At 39.5% G+C, this 26,357-nt stretch overlaps 1 protein-coding gene across 4 annotated transcripts in view; it reads right to left on the reverse strand.

Annotated features, from left to right (window-relative positions):
- LOC108656018 (alpha-galactosidase MYORG) overlaps positions 1 to 12,975 on the reverse strand; it is a 13,254-nt gene extending 279 nt beyond the window's left edge. The window contains exons 1-5 of one of the 4 annotated variants that reach the window (XM_089263090.1): positions 12,441 to 12,975; positions 9,475 to 9,626; positions 2,792 to 2,960; positions 1,956 to 2,039; positions 43 to 1,888 (exon numbers count right to left, since the gene is read on the reverse strand). In XM_089263090.1, the coding sequence (XP_089119216.1) occupies positions 43 to 1,888; positions 1,956 to 2,039; positions 2,792 to 2,960; positions 9,475 to 9,626; positions 12,441 to 12,869 (2,680 nt within the window). In that variant the 5' untranslated portion in view covers positions 12,870 to 12,975. Of the gene's footprint in view, positions 1 to 42; positions 1,889 to 1,955; positions 2,052 to 2,791; positions 2,961 to 3,796; positions 3,991 to 9,474; positions 9,627 to 12,440 lie in introns of those variants that run through there. The other 3 variants (XM_089263089.1, XM_030389841.2, XM_018107894.3) reach the window with 3 other exon arrangements.
- Positions 12,976 to 26,357: the final 13,382 nt, after the last annotated feature.

Raw genomic sequence — 26,357 nt, forward strand, 5'->3', positions numbered from 1 at the left:
CGGTCAATAAGAATTTAATGCCAGTTAGTCAGCCCCACTTACCCTCACGCTCCTCGAGACCCGCATCCAGTATGGGCGCCACAATCAGCTCCTCGCCCACCGAGAACTCGTCGCTGACAATGAGACAGGCGGGATCGTGGGGATCGAGCATCCACAGGGGTCGCACCAGTGGCAGTCCCTCGTTCATGGACGGGCTGAGGTACTTCTTGAGCAGCGCTATGACCACCGTCTGGCGCACCTCCTTCAGCTCCTGGGCGACGCGTGTGACCAGCTCGCTGTGATACTCGTCCGGCAGGTGGCTGAACTGCATGGCCGGCAGGAAGGTGGCCAGCTGCAGCCAGCGTATGAAGAGCTCCGCGTCCGGCAGCGGCGGCTGGCCCAGCGAATAGAACGAGATCATTTTGGTCAACGGGCGCTCCAGCAAATAGTCGCCACCGATCGCTCCGGCCAGCACAAACGGATAGCCAATCACGCCGTAGTTGAGCACCGCCGCCAATGTCTCCCGCAGCCCCGCCCACGTCGCGTTCGCCGGCGGCGTGCTGAGGAACGTCGGCGGCTTGGGCACCACGCTGGCCGTCGACACGGCCATCAGCCCGGCGCTCTCCAGACTGCTGGTCAGCATGCGGGCGTACATGTCCGGATTGTCGAGCGGCTGCCGGCACTGATAGTAGTGCGGCAGATTGTAGCCAGTGCCCAGGTCCAGATAGAAGCTCTTTACGCCGTATTCATCCTTCAGCCGCTGCAGCTTCTCCAGCAGCCACGGCACCGACGCATTGTTCGTAATATCCAAGACGCCGGCACTGGAGCTGCTCTTGTAGCGTGTCAGGGCTGGGATGCTGCGCTCCGAGTAGCGCTCATAGATGAGCAGCTTGCGAGCGACGGCGTCCTTGAAGTTCGGACTGTCCGTGCTGATGAATGGCTGGATGGTGAAGACGACCTTGAACCCACGTCGATGCAGCACATCGATGGTGTCCTTGAGCGTGGGAAAGCGCGCCCGATCCACCGTGAAGTCCCCAATGTTCTCCTGCCAGAACTCGTTGATCACAATGTGGCCCAAGCCCATGGCGATCGCGTTCTCCGAGTAGTCGCAAATGACGGACTCGTTGAGATGGTCGCGTTGCTCCTGGTTGGGTATGCGCCACACCGGCTCCTCCAGCAGCGAGTGCAGCTCGCTGATGTCCTGCTCGGTGAGGCCGTCCCACAGGCTCTGCTGTGTCATCAGCATGTGCAGGCTGCGCATGTCCTCCGTGGTGCATATCTTGTAATCCAGCTGGGGCAGCGGCGTCAGGCGATTCACGAACGTAAAGTCGTCGTTGGCCGCCCGCAGGCAGAACTGATTCTCCGTCCGATTGATGCCCAGCTGGAGCGGTGTGCGCTCGCTCACCTGCATCGCCACGCCGATCGAGTTGATGAAGTAGCGCTTGACCGCGTTGCCAAACTGATGCACCTTGTGGTCGCCGCTGGCATAGGGCTTGAAGTCGAAGTTGGCGTAGCTGAGGGACCACTCCTGGCCCTTGGTTATGCCCCCGCCGAACCACAGGCCGTTGTCCCGCTTCAGCTCGTAGCAATCGGTGGGCAGCAGACCCGGTCGCAGTGCCTGCCACTGGAGTGTGTAGCAGCGGAACACCTGCTTATCCTCGAAGTTCAGATGGAGGCGGGCGATGCCATTCCACTCGATGCAGACGCTGCCGTCGGCTCGGCGCTGGTTCTCGAGGCAGTGGAAGGGCGCCGTGTCGCTGTCCAGGGTGACGCCCAAGTGTCCCATGATAACCTCCTTGTCCTCGTGGCTCAGTATGCGAAAGATGCGATCCTTCGAGTTGAACTTGAGCTTCTGGAAATAGCTCCTGGTCAGCACCTGATGATGGTACGCCACGTACGCATAGCCAATCTAAGTATTACATTGGATGAGCTCAAAGCACCATGGGAGAGGGAGTTCAACTGCAACTAGTACTCACCAGAAAGATTATGATGAAGAACATCATGATTACAAAGACCTTGATCTTGTAGTCCTTCGTTTCGCGCTTCTTCTTGCGTATCAGCTGTGGGAAGGCCTGTCAGCGAATTTTGATTATGTAGCGACAATTAGCTGCACTCCACTTATCTCTCGAAATGTCCTTTTATTCATGCATTAATAACAATTTCAGGTGCACAGAGGGTGCTCCTAGGGGTGTTTACACATTCCGAATCACGACAGTGGAATGCACCTAATTTTTCTTACCTACTCTTACCTCTATACTTATTTTATTCTTATAAAGACTCTTCACCTTTGAATACAAAATACCTCACCCTCTCTTCCCTTGTGTGTAGTCTCTTTCAACGATATGTTTCTCATTCTTCGTTCCTTCAAAACGGGCTCTTCTGTCAATTTTTCTCTATCTCTAATTTTCTCAACAGTTCTTTCCCTTATTATTATCATATGGGATCCTCTTTATTTCCCTTTCTTCTCTCTTTCTTTTACTGTCCCTTTCCTTCTCTATCCCTCTTTTTCTTTCTTATTCTGCCTCTATTTCTCTCTCCCCCCTTATTTCTTGTTTTCTTTCATAAGCTAAAGACAAAGCTGACAATGTCAGAGAGAAGATCAAAAAGAATTTGATGCAAGTTTAATACTTGCTCTATCTCTTTCTCTACGTCTCTCTCTCTCTCTCTTTCTCCGTTTGTCTCTCTCTCTCTTTTCTCTCTATCCTCATTTCTTACTCTCCTCTTTAGCTCTCACCCAATCTCTTTCTCCATCTACCTCGCTCTCATTTCTCGTTCTATAATTTTCTCCCTTCCTATATCTCTCTGGACTTACCTGCATCTTCTCGCGCAGCAAGCTCGCCAAGGAGTTGACGCTTGTGATCGAGGCCTGATTGCTAGCCAAGCTGTGGGTATCAAAGTCGCTGGCCAACATCTCCCGGCTGTTGAGGCGGAGGGCGGGCAGCGGGGCGATTGAAGCACGTCTGCGGCTACGAAAGCGATCCCTGCCGAGAGTCGTAAACAATGCAAATGGTTAGAGCCATAAATACCGATAGATTCACTCGATAACCGATGTCTGTCCGCTCAACTGATCTTCAGCTGTCAGTGCGGGCATTTCTGATAGCCGATTGTAAATTGTCGAGATACAGCAACAGATACGAACAGACAACAAGCTGTGCCATTCCCCAAGTACAACTGCGATTTATGACGCTGTTCAACGGTTTTCGTATCGTTGCTTATCTCAGGTATTTTCCGTGCTCGATCATATATACATATGAGTCTCTATATTACAAATGTTTATGAAATCTGTATTACAAACCGAACAGAACTTCATGTGGCTGTCGTGCACTTATTTTTGGCTTGACTCTATATTAGATTTGTATTCCCAATTTTTACTGTTAGAATATGATTTGCTACGGGGCAAACTTTGATTATGATTAAGATTAGCGATAGTTAGGAATTTTTTATATACTTTTTTATTTGGCACAATAAAACAAAAGCCCCAAGGGTGAATTCCACGTTATATTATACTATATATGGTATATATTATACATATGTACGTATGTATCTAAGAATTGTACGAGTTTTCTCAATGGACACCATTCCACTTGTATATGTAGTAATTATGCATAATTTTCAAAGGGGGCATTTTCAACGCACTATATATGTACATATATGTATGTATGTATGTATGTTTTGCGATAAGACCCATAAATCAGCTTTATTTTCGCACGAAATTAGCACATTACAGCTACAAAATGTCATATTTGTATATATTTTTACACATTCAAATATTTGTATATCAATTTATGTCTATCTATATGTATACCTATTGTTATACTAACTCTAGCTTTTACTGTATAGCAAAGTTACCGGCTTGATAGCTTCGAGTTATGCGCGTTCGTCTTATCACGCCTAATCACAATTATCCACTGAGCTGTTCCGACTTAAAGATACAGATACAGATACGGCTATAGCTACATACAGCTACAACTGGAGACACAGACAAATAATGCGACAACAACAACAGCCTTAATAGCACATTCAACTGATTTTATAGATATTGCTCACACAATGAGTTCGCATGTAATTTAATACAGTTGCGCTCAAAATATTAGTCAACGTGTTGAATATATTCAATAATCTCATTATTACATTTAATTATATTGTACTATTCTTTCATTGACTTCAAAAGGATTTTACATAAAAACATAGTCAAGAGGAAATTGAAAAAGCAAAGATTATAGAAAAGAATTTTAATTGAAACACAAAAAATGTCATTTTTGTACATATGTATGTATGTACATACATACATACATATGTATCTAAGTCATAAAAAATATATATTTTTTAGATATACATACATAAATGTGTCTAATATTATTTCACTAATTTACATGTCTATAAAAATAGGAAGTATAACATTACCGTTATTTCTTCATGTTCAACGCACCTATGAGCTAAATGTGTAACTGGCCATTGACGATAAAATCTCAAGAAATGTAAAACAATACCACCAAGGTAACGAATGTATGGGACGCGCAGCAGCAAACCTATTCAACGACTATATGTTAGAGATGGAAGTTAGTCTGTTTATTAACCGGTAACTGATGTCAGATATCAAATAAAATATGTATTAACTGATTCCATTCAGAAATCAGCCGGATTTTCCGTTATCCGATCTTCCCAAATTTTTTCCGCAATCTCACTTGAAAATAAACCATATCTGACCGAAAATAAGCCAAAACGGCATCACTGCAAAGATGCGTTGAATATGAACAGATAACGGCAAAATGCCGTTACTTCTAGGAACAAGAGCAAAGCAGATGTGCAAAACGCTCAGTGCCAACACATTATTGCCACTGTTATTTATGAATGCTCTTGGTTTTTGTTGATTTGTTTTTAACATATTGAACGTTATATTTCCTATTTTTCATCAAAGGTTCTGCTACTTAGGGGTTTTCTATTTCATTGTTTTTTCCCCAAATATTTATCTTAAATATACTGACAAAATATCTTGGCCTGGGCTCAATAAAATCTTAGATCTCATGATTTTACATGCCAGCCTACTATGCTGGGCGCAACTGTAAACGCATACACATGTACACACACACACACGCACAGGCATGCAAGCGCTGTGATAATCAACAAATTTTTCACGAACGTCAACGAGAACAACAGCAACATCGTCTTGATTTGCGCGGTCTCTGCCTCAATCTCAGCTGCTGCCGTATGATGAGATTATCATCAACGAGCGAAATTTTGTTTTTGCCTCCACCCACCATCTGCCGCCGACGACGTGTCGTCATTAATTCGCTTAAGCTGTAAAATTACTGGCATGCACACACACACACACATACATACAGGCACACGAATTCTCAGAATTACTCTCTCGTGCTCACTCGCACGCACGCTTGCTAAATATTCTGTAAGCAAAAGCTTTGCAGTTGACAGATTTTAAATGTAGGCGCAAGCGCAGCGTTTGCTATGTTAAGGAAGGCAGAGCTGTTAGCGGAGCGGTTAGCAGAGTTGTGTGTGGCGCGGTTAGCAGAGCTCTTAGCGGCGCGGTTAGCAGAACTCTTAGCTAAATGCTTTAACATACAGACGTATTTATGTAAATTATGCTGTTCAACGCGCTGATATTTAAACGCTGTCTGTTAAAGAATGCTGTCTGTTGATTTTAAGATATATGAGTGTATGTCTAAGCAGCTGATGCTGTTAATTGTGACTACAATTAAATAAACACCTTCACTTTCCATCATTATTGTCACATGGATTTTATGAAATCTGTTCAAAACTTGTAGCATTTACTGAAATTGAATTGCAATACATACATACATATGTATGTATGTATGTATGTTTGTAACTAAGTCATAATTGCATTAAAATTATATATTTTTATATATACATTAATGTGTTTAATAATTTTTCATTAGTTTATATACATACATACATATGTACATACATACATTCATATGTACATACATATGTATGTATCATCATCAACAAAAACCTAGACCACTCATAAATAACAGTGTCAATAATGTGTTGGCGCTGAGCGTTTTGCACATCTGCTTTGCTCATTTTCTTGGAAGTCACGGTATTTTATCGTTCTCTGTTGATGTTTAGCGCATTTATAAGCTAAATGTGTAACTAGCCAAAAATTTAATATAAAATCTCAAGTAATGTAAAACAATACGTTCATACATAGATCCTTTTCGGTTTACCTCAAGAAAAAAAGCTAAATTAAAAATAAGCCAAAATAAGCTAAATCACAGAAACAATTAGCTGAAGATTAAGCTAATATCTTAGAATTGTTTTTGTATATTGTAATGGATAAACGTACAAATATTGCTACAAACATTTCATATCCATGAAAAACAAAACGAAAATAATAGAAATTTGAAAATTATACATTCATTTGTTAATAAATCTGCCATTAGATAGTCTACAGACTCTTCGGGCTTATTATTTAAATGTTCCTTGGTTTCGATCGATTTGGGGCGATTTGGAAAAACTATCATATCATCATCTGTTATCTATGTTCAATTCGATTGTACATTGTAGTTAATATTGAGTTTAGCATATCAATGTTCATCCTATTGCTTATTTAATCTTTTGTTAAATTGACTTGGCTAAAGACCTTTCCATTTCGGCATTCCACCAAGGTAAAAAATGTATGTCAGCCTTTAGTTTGTTTGTTTGCTTGTTAGTTTGTTTATTAACCGGTGACTAATATCAGATATTAAACAAAATATTATGTATTAACTGATTCCATTCATAAATCAGTCAGATTTTCCGCTATCCGCTCTTCCCAAATTTTTTCCGCAATCTCACTTGAAAATAAACCAGATCTGGTCGAAAATAAGCCAAAACGGCATCACTGCAAAGATGCGTTGAATATGAACAGATAACGGCAAAATGCCGTTACTTCTAGGAACAAGAGCAAAGCAGATGTGCAAAACGCTCAGTGCCAACACATTATTGCCACTGTTATTTATGAATGCTCTTGGTTTTTGTTGATTTGTTTTTAACATATTGAACGTTATATTTCCTATTTTTCATCAAAGGTTCTGCTACTTAGGGGTTTTCTATTTCATTGTTTTTTCCCCAAATATTTATCTTAAATATACTGACAAAATATCTTGGCCTGGGCTCAATAAAATCTTAGATCTCAACCTACTATGCTGGGCGCAACTGTAAACGCATACATCAAAAAATTGTTCACGAACGTCAACAACAACAACAGCAACATCGTCTTGATCTGTGCGGTCTCTGCCTCAATCTCAGCTGCTGCCGTTTGATGAGATTATCATCAACGAGCGAGATTTTGTTTTTGCCTCCACCCACCATCTGCTGCCGACGACGCATCGTCATTATTTCGCAAAAACTGTAAAATTACTGGCATGCACACACGCACACATACATACAGGCACACGAATTCTCAGAATTACTCTCTCGTGCTCACTCGCACACACGCTTGTTTAATATTCTATAAGCAAAAGTTTTGCAGCTGACAGATTTTAAATGTAGGCGCAAGCGCAGCGTTTGCTATGTTAAGGAAGGCAGAGCTGTTAGCAGATCTGTTAGCGGCGCGGTTAGCAGAGCTCTTAGCGGCGCGGTTAACAGAACTCTTAGCGGCGCGGTTAGCAGAACTCTTAGCTAAATGCTTTAACATACAGACGTATTTATGTAAATTATGCTGTTCAACGCGCTGATATTTAAGCGCTGTCTGTTAAAGGATGCTGTCTGTTGATTTTAAGATATATGAATGTATGTTTAAACAGCTGATGCTGTTAATTGTGACTACAATTAACTAAACACCTTCATTTTCTATCATTATTGTCACATGGATTTTACAAAATCTGTTTAAAACTTGTAGCATTTACTGAAATTGAATTGAAAACTAATCACAAGTCTTATACCGATTTGAACTATTGACAGCTTCCGTTATTATCTCCCACTATTTGCTTATAAAATCATTCAATGACGTACTCGTTCGGAAAGTATAGGGTGTCTACTTGTTGAGCAGCTCAGGGCTTATTTGTTTCACATTTAATTGGTCCTAAAAAATATCGCAGATCAATTTTAATCAGTTTAAACAACAATAATTTGAGCAGGGTTTAATAATAACAACAATTTGGTAATTGAATAACAAAATTTGGACACAAACGAAACGCGTTTGGCTAACTAACTGCAACTAAAGAACCTCTGGATATAATTACAACTGTGAAGCTAAAATATGGAATCGCTGTATGCCGGAATGTTTGGAATGACACGTTTGCGTTTCCCATTCCCCGCTCCCCGCTCTCTATTCCACTCACCCATTTTGCTCGCTCCGATGTAGTTGGAAATGAAATCCAAATTAATTAATTTAATTGCAGTCTGAACTTTGGCATGAGAGCAAGGGAATTGCCACACTGAGCGGGACACGCAGGTTGCCAGACAGTTACAATTGCGCATGGCGGGGTTTTAAAGGGGTATTTCGAATTGATGAACATAAGCCATTGACATCATAGCATTACTACTCATTGATGATCAGCTGATGACTATGTTCAGCTATAGAGTGATATTTAAGATAGCCCGTACGAAATTTTGAAATATGTCAATTATGTTTGCTGATGCTCTAGTGTGACTCCATGATACTCTGGATAAAGTCTCAAAGTATACCAAGCCCGATGCTGTGATGTATCGAACTCAAGATTTACTTTAAGCTCTCCAGTAGAAAGCCTATTTTATTTGGTTTGCTGATTGTGTAATATGACTTTAAGAAAAGATAAGATAGATTTAAAATTTAAAATTGACTTTTAGATAGCCTATACAAAGCATTAGTACTAATATTCCAAGCCTTAAGGTGAACTTGTAGTTACCCTGTGTGTTACAACAATCCAATCTTTTTACGAATTTTAGCTTATCTTTGTTGAGTCTTACAGTTTTTAGCATTTTATTATTTATGAACTACAATTATGAACTCCTCAAATGGTTATATATAAATATTTGGTATATATTGAGCCGTTCTATAATAGTTTGTTTCAATCAAACAGTATGAATACTGCTTGGAAAGGTGGTTCAGTAATAGATCGATGAATTCCTTTACAAAATGCCTAACTAGCTCAATTTCAAGGTATAACTGCATATATGCGGAAATATTGAGAACATCTCACACGATAATACCCTGTAAGAACCCAAAAGTGGTGGGTGTCTTGGAAGCTTTGCTTACTGAAACAATCTTAGCCGTTGGGGAACTATGTCTCAATGCAAACCTTGTTGATTAACAGCTACAGGGTATCTAACAGCCTGTCAAGCAGCAAGTGCTTATAAGTACGTTCGTAACAAAGGCCAATTAGCACTAGCTTGCGAAATGAGATTGAAAGAAAACATAACGGAGATGCAAATAGCAAAAAGTCTAAAAATATAAAAGGAAAATAAACATGCTTATGGAAAATAAGTGCATAGCTAAACAGCTCAACGATATCTGTATATAGATTCTATATCTGATTGCATCTGGTTTCCACTCACTTGTGTACTGGTTTCTTGGCATTGCCAAACTCATCGCTGCTGTCGTCGTCCTCCTCCTCCTCCTTGCTGTGATGCGGATTGACATGCGGAATGGGCAGGGCCGAAATCGTTGTGGGCGTGCCAATGCTGGAGGCGGATGCATCGTCCACGATCTGCAAAGGAGTCGGAAAATAAGATATGCATATATTAGAATTATATATGTATATCTATATATGTATATATAGTGATCTGATGTTTCTTTGGTCGGTTTTTGCTTAAGATTCTTTAGTGCAACGGTGCGTATGTGTGCTTTTCCTAATGCATATCTATAAGACGCAGTTGGCTGGCCCCGTTTCCTGCCTACATCTGTCGCCGTCAGTGCAAACTGGTTTGGGCCAGTGACCAACCAAAGTGGATCAGTTCAGATCGCTTCGATTGGCCAGTCGTACCAGTAGTACCTGCCTTGCTGCCCGCCGTTGGCCGCGGCACGTCCTTGCTCATCGCCAGGGCGCACAGGAGCCGACCGGAACTGGCTGAAGTGAAGTTGGCGAAAAGAGTGCAAACTGAGCTCGCTGCGCGTAGCGTCTGCTGCCTTTGCCGGCTGCTTGATAATTGCTCGAGTTTTGTATTAGAAATGACGAGGGCTTTGCTTTCAATCTGCTATCTATTGGTGTGAGCGTGTGTGTGTGTGTGTGTGTGTGCATTGGTATGCGTTTGTTTAATCGGCCGACGTCGCGCTTCATGGGGACTGCGAGTACTCGTTGCTGACTGATTAATTACAGAGCTTCGGCTTCGCATTTCTCACACTTTTATTGTGATTCTCTCTCACTCGCTCTGATCGAGGGCAGTTCAATAAGCAATCGAACTGACTACCCGACAAAGAGCACAACATAACCTCAATTTACTGTGATATATATGAATGCCATATGTAAACGTGTTCATATCAAGTGTTAGGTTGACATGCTTCATGCTGATCAATTTAGTATATGAATGTAGCACTTTCTAGAAAGGATATTTCATATATCTCTCAGCCGACATGCTACTAATTGGTATTCCTTATGCTTTTGCAGGCTTAATACATACATATGTACATATATCTTATATCATATATCAATAAAGCTTACATTAGCTTTTAGATTACATATTAATAAATCCCCTACAACTGACATTCTCATCTTTGTATTTCTTAAATGTTCTATCTTTTCACTCGTGGGCATTCACTACTTTGATGGCGACCCTCGCTGTGGCATTGCACAATGGCGTCTGTTTTAGATTTTGATATGTGCCGCGAAATTCGCTGCGACAGACTTGTAAATTATTCAGCTCGGCGTGCGCTATAATTATGGCCGACTAGATTTAGCATTTAATCTTAACTACTAGCCGTAAATTACATTCTATCGGCTTTTGGTCATTCGCTGCCCATCCGCTTAGCTGGCTGCCACCTCGACCATCACATACTATGGTATTCCCAATATCTAGTTTATGGCAACATCAATATATTATATATAAATGGAAATACATGTATAAGAAATACATATATATCGTAGATTGTCATATTTTCCACTATCGGTGTTTCCCTTCGTTGGACTGACTTAGTTCTGTATATTAATCGTCCCAAATAATCAACCACATCCCAATTGGGAATACATCTCATACATACTGTCCGATTTATTGATGGAGACTTGGGCGCCTTTTTCTTATGATTTTAGGCATTTTTAATATCCCTTCGATATAATAAATTTCTTTACCCATTCACACATATCAAATTCGATGCATTTAGTCATTCGACTTTTGGATCTTTAAATGTAAGCTTATTATATATTATTGAGCTCAAATTTTTTATTTGGAATATTCATTTGATCTAAATATTTTTTCAAACTACTCGAAACTATGCTTGAAAATGAGTCTATTATTTCCTCTTTTTTGGTAAATGGTATCACTCCTGTGATCGTTCTCAATATTGACGTTCAGTGGCTTAAGCAAAATACCACAGGCTCTGTATAATGAAATACATATAACGTATATACACCCAGGTCAAAAATTATTGTCGTTCCAATAGGCGGCAATACCTGAAAACATCCAAAGCTTGCTGCCCACTTTCAGGCTGATTTATAAAACAGGTCGGTATTCAGAGAGAGTAAACGTAAGCTAGCTCCAATGGTATATCACTGATAATTTCCGTAATGTTGAAAATAAGCACAGAAAATTTCATGTAATTTATATTATTGCAATTAAGTAGTAAAGAAACCTATATTTAACGACTGTAAATATGTAAAATATGTGTTTAATATTCTCGTGCAATTAATTGTGTAATTAGCGTAATGCAATATTCCATTATGTGGTTACGCCGTATAGGCAGAACGGGTTTGTTCGACTTGACATGGCTTTTGGCTTAGATATTTGAAATGAATGACGAGATACATACATATATATGTAGTGAAGACTCTGACAAGATAGAATCACAAGTAAGGCGTTTTGCCACCTTTAGCCAATCACTGGGTATCTAGGCAGTCGCCTACTCCTGTTCAGCAATCAAAGCGTCGACTGTTTGCAATGCAAATTAATTACGCTTGAAGTGTAAACATGAGAATTGAAATGGCAAACGAAAATTAGATGAACAACAATAATAATCAGATTCAAATAGATCGATGAGAAGAGCTGTCGGATGCTGCATCACATCTATTTGCATAGAGACGATACGTGAATGTACATAAATGTAGATTTTTGATGTATGTAGATTTTTGTGCATGACATAAGGCAGCTCTCGTTCGACTTTTTCGAAGTTCTATGCGAGTGTTTCAAGTGCTTTGAATGCTTTGTTTTAATACATGCTCAATTTACGTATAATTGGGCAAAAATACCCCGTGGCCAAAAACTCGTTTGCAAAATCGTAAAATGAATCAACATTGTCGCATTACTGCTTGTCGCTCTACTCATCTGTCCCACTCCCACTGTCCCTGCTTCTCTCTGATCTGCCGGCTACTCACGCTTTCCGCTTGGCTCTCCTCGTTCAGAGATTCCTGCGCCAGCATCTGGTGGCGCAATCGTAGCGCTTCCAAGTCCAGCGAGTTGATGCCCTGCGGCAATGAAATTGAATTGCGTCGCAGTCCGGGTCCAAAGTGTTGTATGTCTCTGTCTCTATCTCTGTCTCTTTCCCGCATCGTCTCCAGCTCTTCCGGCAGCTCATTGACCACATACAGCTCTGGCAGCTCCACATTACGTCGCTGGCCGAGAGATTGCTTGCGCGGCTGCTCCTGCTCGCACTCCCGCCGCCTATGGTCTGCCTCCTCCTCCTTCTTCTGCTTCTCCCTCTCCTTCTCCTTCTCGTCCAGCTCCTCCTCGCCCTCCACTGGCTCGTCCGCATAGGGCAGCGCCTGCGCGGCCAGCAGCAGAGGCGACGCCGCCTCCTGAGACATTCTCCCGACTCAACTCGATTCACGCGCGTTCAATACACAGCTGGGAATGCGCGCGGGGGCTACGTACGCGCGCGTTGGCGTCCAGGTTGCGACTCGTTGCGGCCAAAGCGTATGCTAAATGCCCCAAACACCGAAAGAGCCACTCCCCACTGCCCCCACTCTAACCAGCTCTCGCGCACAGCGCTGAGAGCGCGTCGCTTAGCTCGGGCGGTAGAGCGCGAAGGGTTATCGGCCATAAAGCCGACGTCGATTGTGTTTGACTTTAATCAAACGCTCTGCTTATCGTTATCATTATCATTAAAATCATCATCATCATCATCATCATAGTTATTGTCGTCGTCGTCATTGTCATTATCAGCATTAGCATGTGGTAAGCCGATTATCGGCATGGGCACTGATTACACATACGACGCGTTGTACGCATCGCTTTCAACTAGGCCGAGCGTGTTTATTAATCTGTTTATTTGCCGTGTTTCTTGATTCTGTTAATTAAATTCGGCACTTGCTTAAAAAACGAAATAAATAAAAACAAATAGAAAAAAAAAACAACCTTAAGCAATTTACACAACTAATTAAGTCACATTATCAAGCTCTACCTCTACGTCTCTCTCCCTCTCTCACTCAGTTCTCAGCTCAGTTTCTCTTGCTTGTTTTGCTTCTGGCCTTTGGTCTGCTATCAGCAGCTATAAAGCGTTTAATCAACATCTCGTGGATAGCACCAATTGATCAAATATTGGCTATTAGCGCCAAACGGGCTTTCCTGGCATTTTCGCTTTTCCATAAGATTATAACGATAGTCAGATAGTCAGAACTACATCAAAAATATGTCCATGTATAGCAAGGATCTCTTCGTGGTAACTAAGAGACACCATAATCATATGTAAGGGGAAAAACTCTTATCGAGCTGCCCGACTAGAAGATACCTTGAGCCCCGAATGATCTGTGTTTTGAAATATACGTATTTATGTGTTTATTAATGTAGTAAAAACTCTAGTTATAAAAATGTTCGAAATAATTAAGTGTGTTTCGCGTCATTCGAACTCGCACCTTCGCAATCAAAAAGATAATGAGATAATAAAAACAAAGCGCTCAACATCGGTGGGTATCGAACCCACTCCACAAACAGCTCCATTTCGCTACTCAAGTCATTATTTGCAAATCTGAAGCTGATTCGCAATCAAATCTAAACTAAGAAATCGCACTTCTGATTCAGAGAAAACGCTGGAATGTACTTTCGCTCATTGGCCTAACGGATTGTTTAATAATATCTGTATTAGTCAATAGATATTGACCTTCATTTGAAACTTTAGTTTTTTTTTACACTTTTTTAACAGTCAATACTGTATTACAATTTGTTCAATTGTAATTGTTACATTCCGTTACATTCTACGCCACATTAGCACACATTTCTTTTGATTTGTGATCATAATTCCAATGACATTTGTTACCCATGAGCAATCGCACCTGTACCACCCTCCCTTCACTTCCCACTATTTCTATCCCCACTCGGCAATCAGACGATAAGTTGATTAGCTCAATGGGCCAATCGAGGGCGCAATAAAATCTATTCGCAATATTACGGCCATAAATTGCGAATTAAATTGGCTGAGAAATGGATTCGCATACGTAATTATGACCAAGTAAGGCGACTCGGCTCGTGTAAGCACAGCAAACGAGACTCAGCTTCGCTCCAAAGCCAACAGCTGTGAGGCCATTGTAATGCAAGGCACAGCGCTTAGTCCCCCACTCTCTCCCTCTCCCTCTCTCTGTCAGTTGTATGGCTTCAACTTGCGCCCAGATGTTAATATTAGATAGATATATCCGCCATAGCACGTGATCTTGGGAGATCGATGCAGATCTACATTCCAAATTTCAGCTTTTCTCACTCTTCAACTAATATGATTTCTGGCATATCGGAAAATGCATTTTCCGTTATAATGGAAACATATTGTCAATCTTTTTTATTTACTTATATAGTGTATAGTTTAATTTACCATTCTCTTTAAAATTTTTTTGAAAATTAATATTTTTACTGTTTTTATTTCGCTTCAAAGCAAAAAATTAAAATTGTTCCCTGTGTGAAAACACTTTCTTGCCAAACTGTACGTACGTAAATAAGCATTACAGATGCCGAAAACACAGGCGTCCATTGCAATGGCTCGCTGGCCCAATGTGCATTGACCATTCCTTTGACATACATATATAGTACTCATTTTGGACACAGTATTCCAAAAAAATATGTAGATTTTTTTGTTATGTTGCTTTTTATGGCGCTTACTATTGAAATTTTCTGATATTAACTTAATTTTTGTTAATTTGGAACATTTGCCCTATGTCTGTTAAATTTCCGCCAAGCCTCAGCTGGAATAACAGAGCACAATCTAAAATGTGACGTCACAACAGAGTTGTTAGCTAACATTTACAGTAACGGAATTGCTTCTTGCGCAACATAAAGTGTACTTTAACAGTGACGCAACATAAAATGTTTTTGAACAGTGACGCAACAAAATAAAATGATTTCTAACAGTGGCGCTGCCTACTCTGTTGTTTCTCAGCTCAGTCTGCTTCAGAAACTCGTTGAGAACAGACCGGCTTTGGCCCGGATTTTCTCTTTTTACTGAATGTTTTCTTTTTTTGCTGGTTTTTATATTTTTAATGAGGAGGAGAATTTACAATTTTATTGTAATATTTCTCTTTTATTTACCCTCAGTATCAGCCATTGAATATGTATAAATTAAGAGAAATATATTTGTATTCTCTTAAACATCTAAAATGGGAAACCTCTCAAAATGGGCGTGAAGAGGTCGTTAAAAACCATTTTTCATATATTTCTTACTTACATATGTAAAAAGAGACGAGAAGTATTGATACGCAATCAATTGTCATACTTTTCATTAAATCATAGTCGATGTTGCTTGGACCTTTTCGTATTTTTCGGGAGTCCATCTCCATAAGTGAATTATTTTCATCATCAGTCTTCTTCTCTTTATTAAATTATGTGAGCGTGGTGTCTCTTAATTAATTTGACGACCGTACTCCCATTTTGACGCCAAAAGCTACTTGTATATTGTCACCTCACTTTACTGTGACAGTTTACTGCGCCAATACATTGCATTCAGATGCATCTGAAGAAATTATTAAATTAAGTCAATTGACTGGCTAGCATAACGTACACAGCATAGTCCATTGGTGGACGATTCCTGGTCATGCAGAAAACTTAAATTTTCAAAATACCATACGTTTGCCTAGTAGATATCTTCTGCACCGGCACCTGACTTTTCGCTTCTTTATTTTTGACAGTTCGTTCTGAATGAAACTCGTAGAGAATTTACCTTTTTGTTGACAACAATTGTAGCGTTTTCGTATACCTCCTTATATTTTAAGAGCAATTTTTCCCACGATTCATTGCGCAAATTTGTATTTGTGTAGTTTTCGCTTTTATTTTGCCGGCTCATTTCTACAGCTCATTTTGGCACGTCTTAACCCAGAAATGTTTCCAGAAGTGACATTCGTAACATTTATACTTTTAACTTATACACTCTAAATTAATTCTTATCTGGGATCTTTATGTATCAGAGAAATTTGGTGGGTATATAAGATGAATAGGTCTTGAGTGTGGTGTCGTTTGACTCTACTTCTTACACCAGTACGGCGGTTGAGTGGAATTGGCGTTGTAGACCTTAGGCACATGACCAAGCTATTTGGATACGGCTAGGGCTTCAAGGTATTCTTTGGCTTCCTCCTGGATTTTGTCTCCAATTTTGGAAATTTCGAGGGTGCGTTTTATGTTTCCTGTTCTTATGTACAGAAGGAGAATTTACAATTTTATTGTAATATTTCTCTCTTTTCTACTGTTTTGTACTTCAGCCATAAATTATAGCTGACTACTATGTATAAATTACAGAAAATATATTTGTATTCTCTTAAATACCTTGAACGAATACACTTGACTATGATGGTGTTTAGTTTCGTATTTTCCTAACCCTTTTAAATAGAGTAGGATGGGTTCAGATACGATGTATTCTCGATGTTGGAGAATATCGTTCAACCAGTCTTCCTCGGGAGTTAGAACTAGTTGAAACTTTTGTTTTAGAGTCACTATGCGTGACCATAAACAAAAGGTGTGGTAGTAATCAAAGTACTCAGGTAGCATGGTTTTTCCAAGATTAACATCGTCTGTGCTTATCTGTTGGAATACTAGCCTTGAAATACTCATCATAGCCACAGCAGAGGGAGTGAAATTGATGATAGGATTCACTTCTCTGATTGACAGGCCTTTGCCGAAAATGCTGTCACTGAATGGATCTCCCGTTCTTGGTTCTGATTTCGGAGCATCCTTGTTGGCAGGTGTTGGTCGTTGTTCGGGCTTGGCAGGTGCGCTTCTCCTGGGCTGATTCTGATAGGCTTGCGAACGAGCGGGCTTAGCAACGGCATTAGGGTCCTTCTTATTTTCAGGTTTTCCCTGGTAGACGCGCTTCTCATTTGCATCAGTATCTTGGATTGGCGGTTGAAACATTTTAAAATTTCAATTGTTGTTTGTGTTTGGTGGTTGGTTGTTTGGGTAGCTACCCTCCAGCAATTCAAATATAAATTGGGTAATTGTTAATATTCTTGACGAAATGATCATCAATCCAATCCTTATGTTCGTGCCTGAACATACCTCAAATGGTAAAACAGAAGCCTATTTCTAGGCAATAATTCTATAAAAAAAAAAAAAAAAAAAAAAATAAAACAAATATATTTATTCAACGATTAGCGTTCAATATTTATCGTTCTTATGTACAACGGAACCCCAGTGATCTTCCTCAAAGTTTTAGCTTGTTATTATAGCTATTAGTTCAAGTGAGCGTTACCATATACTTGAATGGCGTAGAACAAGCTAGAGCCAATTTGGTTTTGTAAATTTTGTCTTTGTTGTCCAGCGAGGGTTTGTTTCGTGCTGTTAGTAATTAAGACGGCTGTCCAGGACTACCCCAATTTGTGACTCAGCGTTATTCTATTTAAGACCCCTGGACAAAGAAGTCTGTCTGGCGAAGGCTGATAGGTTTATACGAGTTAACTTTTTCCGGGCTTCGGGGGGTATTACAATGTTCGGTGACTACTCTCAGTATGCCGTAAAAGATCAGTGCCAGGAGAATAAGGCTTGATCTGATAGGACGTCCTCGCCCGGGGCCTTCTTGGGCTTCCGCTTGGATATGAGAAGCTTTACTTCATCCAGGGTGGCAGGATCAATAGTCTGTGTCATTTGAATCGACGTTTCGAGCGATTCTTCAACCATAATTGTAATCGCAGTTCTTATCCAACGCTGTCCGGATGGAACGGGTATACTGCAGAGACTGCGATGGGAACCTTTGTTGTCTGCAACTGGACAATAGATATCCGTCTGTAATCGCTAGAGATGGCAGGCTGGGGGCTATAACGAATGGTGGAGCACACAATAGCGCCACCTCTGCTGTTACCACTAGGATGAAGTTCTTCAAAGCTTTAAGATTGGTTGCGTCATTTAGACATCCTTGTGATCAAAACCTGTACCAGTCTTCTTTCCATAGTCTCTTGTACAAATTTGAGCAATTGATCCATTCTGGAGTCAATAGCCGTAATTGCCGGATGTTGTGTGGCTTATTGACGCGCGAGGGCCAGAACGAGCACGCTCTACAGTGACTCTGAATCTGCCTAGTTGAGTTATTTTCAAAACGTCTGCTACGTTCGGACTCTGTTTTACGTTGACAAAAAACAGATCTTGCCTCGTTTTGTAATTAATATCAGCTTCATCGCCGTTTTCGCCTATTCCCACATTGCGCCAATCGGCTTTTTTATGGTAATATACATCTATTGTATTTCCCATCATATTTTAAATTGTTTGATAATAATAAATGTCATCTGAATTTGATACATGAAGATATCAAAAACAAACTTTGTAAACATTTAACAGGGCATCTCTCCAGTCCATCAATGAGCTCAGATCTGGCCGACTAAATAGAATCATATACTGAGGAACTCCGCCACTGTTTGGCTAATGGAGCTTCAAGCGCAACTCGGGCAGTTCTTGAATTGGGATTAGTGAACAAGACCTTGTTAGCGAATGAAGAAAGCGCCGTTAGCTGTGGCGACTTACTCGCCCAGTTGATGTGGTTCCATTAATCCGCTTGGCTTAGCTCCAACTCTTCGTCGGGCTTCTCGTCGCTCGTTGGCCAGCAATTTATCAAAATGCAATTGTTAAGGCATTGGCGCGCCTCATTTAAAAGATGCATAGGTGTTCAAGTCAAGACCCGATTTAGCAGGTCTTGAGTGTGGTGTCGTTTGACTCTACTTCTTGAGTGGAATTTGCGCTGTAGAACCTAGGCGCCTTGCTAAGCTATTTGGATCTGATTCCAAGGCTTTTTGGTATTTTTTCGGCTACATCCTGGATTTTGTCTACAATCCTCTTGTTTTTTTAGATTATGACTGACGAATATAAATTACGCAATATTTCTCTCAAAATGCATGACGAATAGGTCGGGAAAAATAAGTTTCTTTCTTTCTACATTTCAAAATAAGAAAAGGAATTTCACAATAAGTACTCAATTTCTTCAGATTGGCTTTTAAGGTGAGTCCCGTTCATCAATGTGGTCTTAAACATGTAGTGATTTAATTGTATTCATCTCATTTGGAAAGAGTACATCTATAACTCTCAGTCCCTCTGAATACAGTAAAATATTGTACAAAGTTTTTCTTGGCACTCGAATATGCTGTTCACTACAGAATAAGTACAGTACACAGGCCTATCATGGCCTATCGATAACGATAAGCCAACATAATTTGCAATCGTAGCAGGCTTTCAGCTGCTTATATTTTCGCTTTTCGTTCACATCCTTAGTTTTTCAGTAGCTCAGTCTGCTTCGTAGAGTCATCGAGAGCAGACCAACTTTGGTCTAAATTTTCTCTCCTACATTTCTATTGTTGAAATGTTTTTTTTTTTTTTTTTTTTTTTTTTTTTTTTTTTTTTTGAATGAGGAGAATTTGTTTTACTCTTTGTTATAACTATAGATTTATGTGAATGGTATTTTACAATAATTTAAGAGTTTAGGCTAAGAAATAGGCCTTTTTTCTTAGATGTTTATTTACATATGTATATACATGACATATGGCATATGGCATGCGGTAACATAATTTTTTGGGGGAAAAAAGACAAAGAAATAGAAAATCCCAAGGAAATTTACAACAAACTAAATTAAGTTAAATTAAACACTAAACACTAAGCACACGTCTAAGCCAGGTATCAATTCAGTATTGGCTCGACAATGCAGATCAATCGTGGAATGATGCCATGGAAGATTAAAGATAAGCTTAAGGACTTCATTTTGCATGATTTTCAACTGTTGTATGTGACATTCGGCTATATCTAACCAGACTAAGAAAAATATATAACATTTAAAACTTTATTTAAAAACGAAAGTTTATTTGAAATCTTTTGTTTAAATGCTGCGAATGCAGTATGTTTATTGTTTGTCATATATATTAAAGTAGAGATTAGTGGTTTTTAGGTATTGTTGGATTTTTATGGGGTTTGTGGGTGTAGGGTTAGTAAGGCTATTGGGTTGGTGTCTTTTAAAATTGCTTGTCTATGTGTTTTGTGTCCATATGTATTTGTTAATTATTATTTATAAGCGATTGGAAAAAAATCGCATTGCGAAGCCACTTTTTAAATTCGTCAAAATTAGTCCACGATTCGCGTAATATTATTGTAGTGTGATCAAATAATATTAACATAAATATATGCAGAAAATTGCATACGCTACGAATATTCCCCGATGAAAACTATTATAGTTTGATTTTCCCCTTAAAATTACCATAAGAATGCTTTACAATCACTAAACAAATAGTTACATATGTATGTATGTATGTTCAAATATTTTTAAGCCAAAATAAGTTGTATGAAATTTGAAATAGGCTAGATTTCAAGCTATAAGCATTTCAATGCTAGCTTAAAATAAGCCAAAATGGCAGCACTGCTTGAGTATAGCCTCTGCAGTTTCGTTGGCTGTGTCGCCAGAAGTCTCTAGAATTATTCGCATTGGCAAGACATGACGGTCTTAGGGATGACATCTCGGGGGGAGTACAGATGGCAACTCGTGCGTATGCCTAAGTGTGTGGGTATGTGTGTGCACGGGCGAACAATTATTGAAATATCAGTTGCTGGAAGGCTTCAGGGGATCTCGTAGTCTCGACCAGAGCTTTCTTACTTGTTCTGTTATGCTACTCTTATAAAAGAATGGATTGACTTATTTCATGGCGCTTACTATTGGAATTTGCTAATATAAGCTTAATATTTGTTGCCCAATGTCTGTTAAATTCCCGCCAAGCAACAGCTGGAATAACAGAGCACAATCTAAAATGTGACGTCACAACAGAGCTGTTAGCTAACATTTACAGTAACGGAACTGCTCTTTTTGCAACATAAAGTGTATTTTAACAGTGACGCAACCTAAAATGTTTTTAAACAGTGACGCAACATAAAATGTTTTTGAACAGTGACGCAACATGAAATGTTTTTGAAAAGTGACGCAATATAAAGTGACTTTTAGCCAACTCTGTTGTTTCTCAGATCAGTCTGCTTCGCAGACTCGTCGAGAACAGTTCAACTTTGGTCCGAATTTTCTCTCCTGCATTTCTATTGCTGAAATGTCTTTTTTTTTTTACTGAATTTTTTTTTTTTGGGTATTTTTTTTTGTTTTTTTTTTTTTTTTTTTAAATGAGGAGGAGAATTTACAATTTTATTGTAATATTTCTCTTTTGTTTACCCTCCTCTGTTTCAGCCATAGATGTGGCTTACGAATATGTATAAATTACGAGAATATATATTCACGAGATATATACTTGTGTTCTCTTAAACATCTACAATGGGAAACCGCAGAAACATTTTTCATATTTTTCTTACTTATTTAAGAGAATGAAATGGGAAATCAATACTGGTCTCAAATAATCAGCCACAGCCCCATGCGATAAGGTGGGAGGCGACTTCGTTTATTCAGGAAACTCTGTTCGATGTTGCTTGTGCATTTTGACATGAGACGAGTGGATTGTTTCTGCAATCCATTATAATCATTCTCCTATAATAATTTATAAGCATTTTGCATGTAGAACACATCGGACGATTTGTCGCTGTTTATGGCAATGCTCCAGCGCCTTGCCCAAACCGTGAATTTTGTTATATAAGGTGTGCGAAGTACGTTACTAGGACACTATTTTTCCACTATAAAATCTCAATCGATCAAGATATAAAAAAGGAAAATGCTGCTTAAGCTTAACAAAATTTATGAGTTATAGTTTTTTATCGGTGGCTGAGAACTGTATTAACTTATTTGTTGCTGGGAAGAGCTGCTATGATATTTAAATAAATTAGAAAGACATGTTGATAAAAGTTGATATTTTATCGTAAGCTCTTGAGCTGTGTCTATGTCATTAAATTCGATTTCTCAGGCTTTCAAATTTATTTATATTCGGAACAGTTAATGTATGGTTGGCCGTTGAGTAGCTTCTATTTTTTGTGAGGCAGTTTCAAATGCTTCTAGGATACGGAATGTTGAACCTACCTCACTTACATTAATTCCTTCATTTCGGCTTATTTGATGTTTATCTCTTAATACAGTTGTTATTTCAATCCAATTAACTTTTATTGATTTTAATGGGTAATAGACTGTATTCCAGAGTAGAGCAAAAGCTTTTTAATGGTATTCCTGAAAAGTTCATACCCGGTTTCTTAAAATATTTTGCAAGCTTCGTACAAATACTAACAGTATTTCCAACCGCAGGGACTGCATCAAAAGCTCCTCCAGCATTGTCAAGTAAATGGTTAGCGCAATTAACGATCGGTTACAATAACGGGATATTCCATTTTCGATTCACTTCCGAAATCAGTAAATTTTTCTGCTATTTTTGCTCGAATATTTAGACCTAGATTCAGGATGTGACTCATACAATGCTCTAATATTCCCGAATTTTGTTGGGTGTGGCAATAACTTGTCTACGTCGACATCGGAACCAAACGTTGCGCCAACATAAATTGAACTTTCTCTTAGCACGAAAAAATATATTTTCTCACTCAGTGTCTGAAATGTTTTATTCGTTGGCAAACTGTATCTAAATTTATTATAATTCTCTTTTCGCGTTTGCCAACCAATGGTGGGCGAACTCAACGGGGTTTTTTTCCATTAATTCCTGGGTCTTTGAGTAGACTTTCTACAGTATCTTCATTTCTTCCCATATTCTCTGCAATTTCGCGGGTGGACATCCCAATATCACGCAGTGCCACAATTTAGCCACGCTGCTGCTTCTGGTATGAAGTTTACCACTTTGTGTAGCTGTTCTCGGGTGCCGTGTTGCAATCGGAAATCAAACTGGATGTTTGGGGTTGTTGTAGTTACAGCCTCGATGCTGAGAATCAGTCAGAGAGCTGGGAGACTGTCAAACTATGTTTGTTGATACTTGGGCATTTTGACACGAGACGAGTGGATGAATGTCTTTTTTCGTGTTTTTTGGAACTCCATAAGTGAATTATTTTCATCACCAGTTGATTCTTTATTAAATTATGTAAGTGTGGTGTCTCTTAATTATTTTGACAACCGTACTTCCATTTTGGCGCAATAATCTGCTTGTATACTGTCACCTCACCTTACAGTGACAGTTCACAGCGCGAACAGCGAAGGCAATAGTGGTTTATTACAATAGCATACAAGGCGATAGGACTGCCTGACATTTTTTAAAATTTGAATAATTCTAAAAAATAATCACTCAGTTTTGATTGATTTGTAATATTTAAGTATAAAATACGTAAATATTTGAAATCAAAAGTATGACAATCCACTCAATCTTTAATATGATGTAGCAAAGACATTATAATAATATCTTTTAAAAAAGGGAGAACGACCGCCTTACAAGTCTTGACTTAATTTAAAAATTTCTTCAGATGGTGAAGGTGGGTTTTTACCTAGCAGCTTCAGGTAAATACTAGGTAAATACCTATGTCAAACGAGTTGAAAGGCTGAGGCCTTGCCTTAAACTGTTCGACAGAGTCCTCCATAGCTGATACTATAACTACAGGAATATCTCCTTCAATATAACAATCATTCTTAGGATCCGTTTGCATTCATATGCTACCTTTAAAAATTATATAGTTATTATTATTGATGGGTTCTGATCTTGGTATTAATCACGGAATCCGATCGTCATATTTTTCATGATGGAGTTTCCTTTGCTGAACGGAATCCATTAGCATTATTCACCTATAATAATTTATAAGCAATTTAGGTGGCGTTTTCCTTATTTTGCCTGTTGGCAATGCTCCAGCGCCGCATATTTTGTGATACAATCTTGAATGAACAAACATTTATGCTGTCCATCAGCTGCTCATTTTCGATATCAGCACTGAGCAAAAGTCCTGGGTGCCATACCCTATGGAAGGCCTCTTCGATGTCCAGGAAGACGGCATTACAGTGCTTCTTGTTGTCGAATGCCCTGAGAATGTGGTCTGTCACTCTATGCAGTTGTTCAGTTGTACTGTGCCCAGCGCGGAAAACAAACTTAAGTCTTGGCTCCGCTACTGCTACCAGCCGACGGATGACAAGTCTTTCCCAAACCTTCGATAAAGAAGGTGGGAGACTGATAGGTCGGTAGGAAGCAGGGTCTTCCTCAGGTTTGTCAGTCTTGTGAAACATCACAAGTGCAAACTTACACGCTTCTGGAAAATACTGAAAATATTGCTTGAAAATATGGCATTTCAAATTAACACCATAACAAGGTTAGCATTGGATAGGTCCATGGTCCCAGTTTCGAGCCGACATTCAGAGTGCGCGAGCCTAACACATATTCCCATATCAAATTCTTGTTCTTGTCGACTAGTGGAAATTTCGCCTGGAATACTCATTTGAATGTGTGCTCATTTCAACAAACCCTGCAATGTTAGGTTTCCACATTGGTGGACGGTTCCTGGTAGATATCTTCTGCACCGGCACCTGACTTCTCGCTTCTTTTTATTTTTGAAGCTCGTAGAGAATTTACCTTTTTGTTGACGACATCCATAGTAGCGTTTTCGTATACCTCCTTATATTTTAAGAGCAATTTGTCCCACGATTCATTGCGCAAATTTTCATTTGTGTAGCTCTCTTAACTCAGAAATGTTTCCAGAAGTGACATTCGTGCAAACACTCGTATCATGGTCGAACTTGTTTGTTTGTCGGCGCAGGAGAATTTCTTTCTTTTTAGCGAAATTATAAAATATATTTATTCATATATTGACGTAACATTTATACTTTTAACTTATACACTCTAAATTAATTCTTATCTGGGATCCTTATGTATCAAAGAAATTTGGTGGGTATATAAGATGAATAGGTCTTGAGTGTGGTGTCGTTTGACTCTACTTCTTACACCAGTACGGCGGTTGAGTGGAACTGGCGTTGTAGACCTTAGGCACATGACCAAGCTATTTGGATACGGCTAGGGCTTCAAGGTATTCTTTGGCTTCCTCCTGGATTTTGTCTCCAATTTTGGAAATTTCGAGGGTGCGTTTTATGTTTCCTGTTCTTATGTACAGAAGGAGAATTTACAATTTTATTGTAATATTTCTCTCTTTTCTACTGTTTTGTACTTCAGCCATAAATTATAGCTGACTACTATGTATAAATTACAGAAAATATATTTTTATTCTCTTAAATACCTTGAAAGAATACACTTGACTATGATGGTGTTTAGTTTCGTATTTTCCTAACCCTTTTAAATAGAGTAGGATGGGTTCAGATACGATGTATTCTCGATGTTGGAGAATATCGTTCAACCAGTCTTCCTCGGGAGTTAGAACTAGTTGAAACTTTTGTTTTAGAGTCACTATGCGTGACCATAAACAAAAGGTGTGGTAGTAATCAAAGTACTCAAGTAGCATGGTTTTCCAAGATTAACATCGTCTGTGCTTATCTGTTGGAATACTAGCCTTGAAAATACTCATCATAGCCACAGCAGAGGGAGTGAAATTGATGATAGGATTCACTTCTCTGATTGACAGGCCTTTGCCGAAAATGCTGTCACTGAATGGATCTCCCGTTCTTGGTTCTGATTTCGGAGCATCCTTGTTGGCAGGTGTTGGTCGTTGTTCGGGCTTGGCAGGTGCGCTTCTCCTGGGCTGATTCTGATTGGGGTGCGAACGAGCGGGTTTAGCAACGGCATTAGGGTCCTTCTTATTTTCAGGTTTTCCCTGGTAGACGCGCTTCTCATTTGCATCAGTATCTTGGATTGGCGGTTGAAACATTTTAAAATTTCAATTGTTGTTTGTGTTTGGTGGTTGGTTGTTTGGGTAGCTACCCTCCAGCAATTCAAATATAAATTGGGTAATTGTTAATATTATTGACGAAATGATCATCAATCCAATCCTTATGTTCGTGCCTGAACATACCTAAAATGGTAAAACAGAAGCCTATTTCTAGGATATAATTCTATAAAAAAAAAAAAAAATAAATA

Source organism: Drosophila navojoa, chromosome X (genome assembly GCF_054131105.1).
Source record: "Drosophila navojoa isolate 15081-1374.11 chromosome X, UAZ_NAV_1.0, whole genome shotgun sequence".
In the NCBI taxonomy this organism is placed as follows: Eukaryota; Metazoa; Arthropoda; class Insecta; order Diptera; family Drosophilidae; genus Drosophila; species Drosophila navojoa.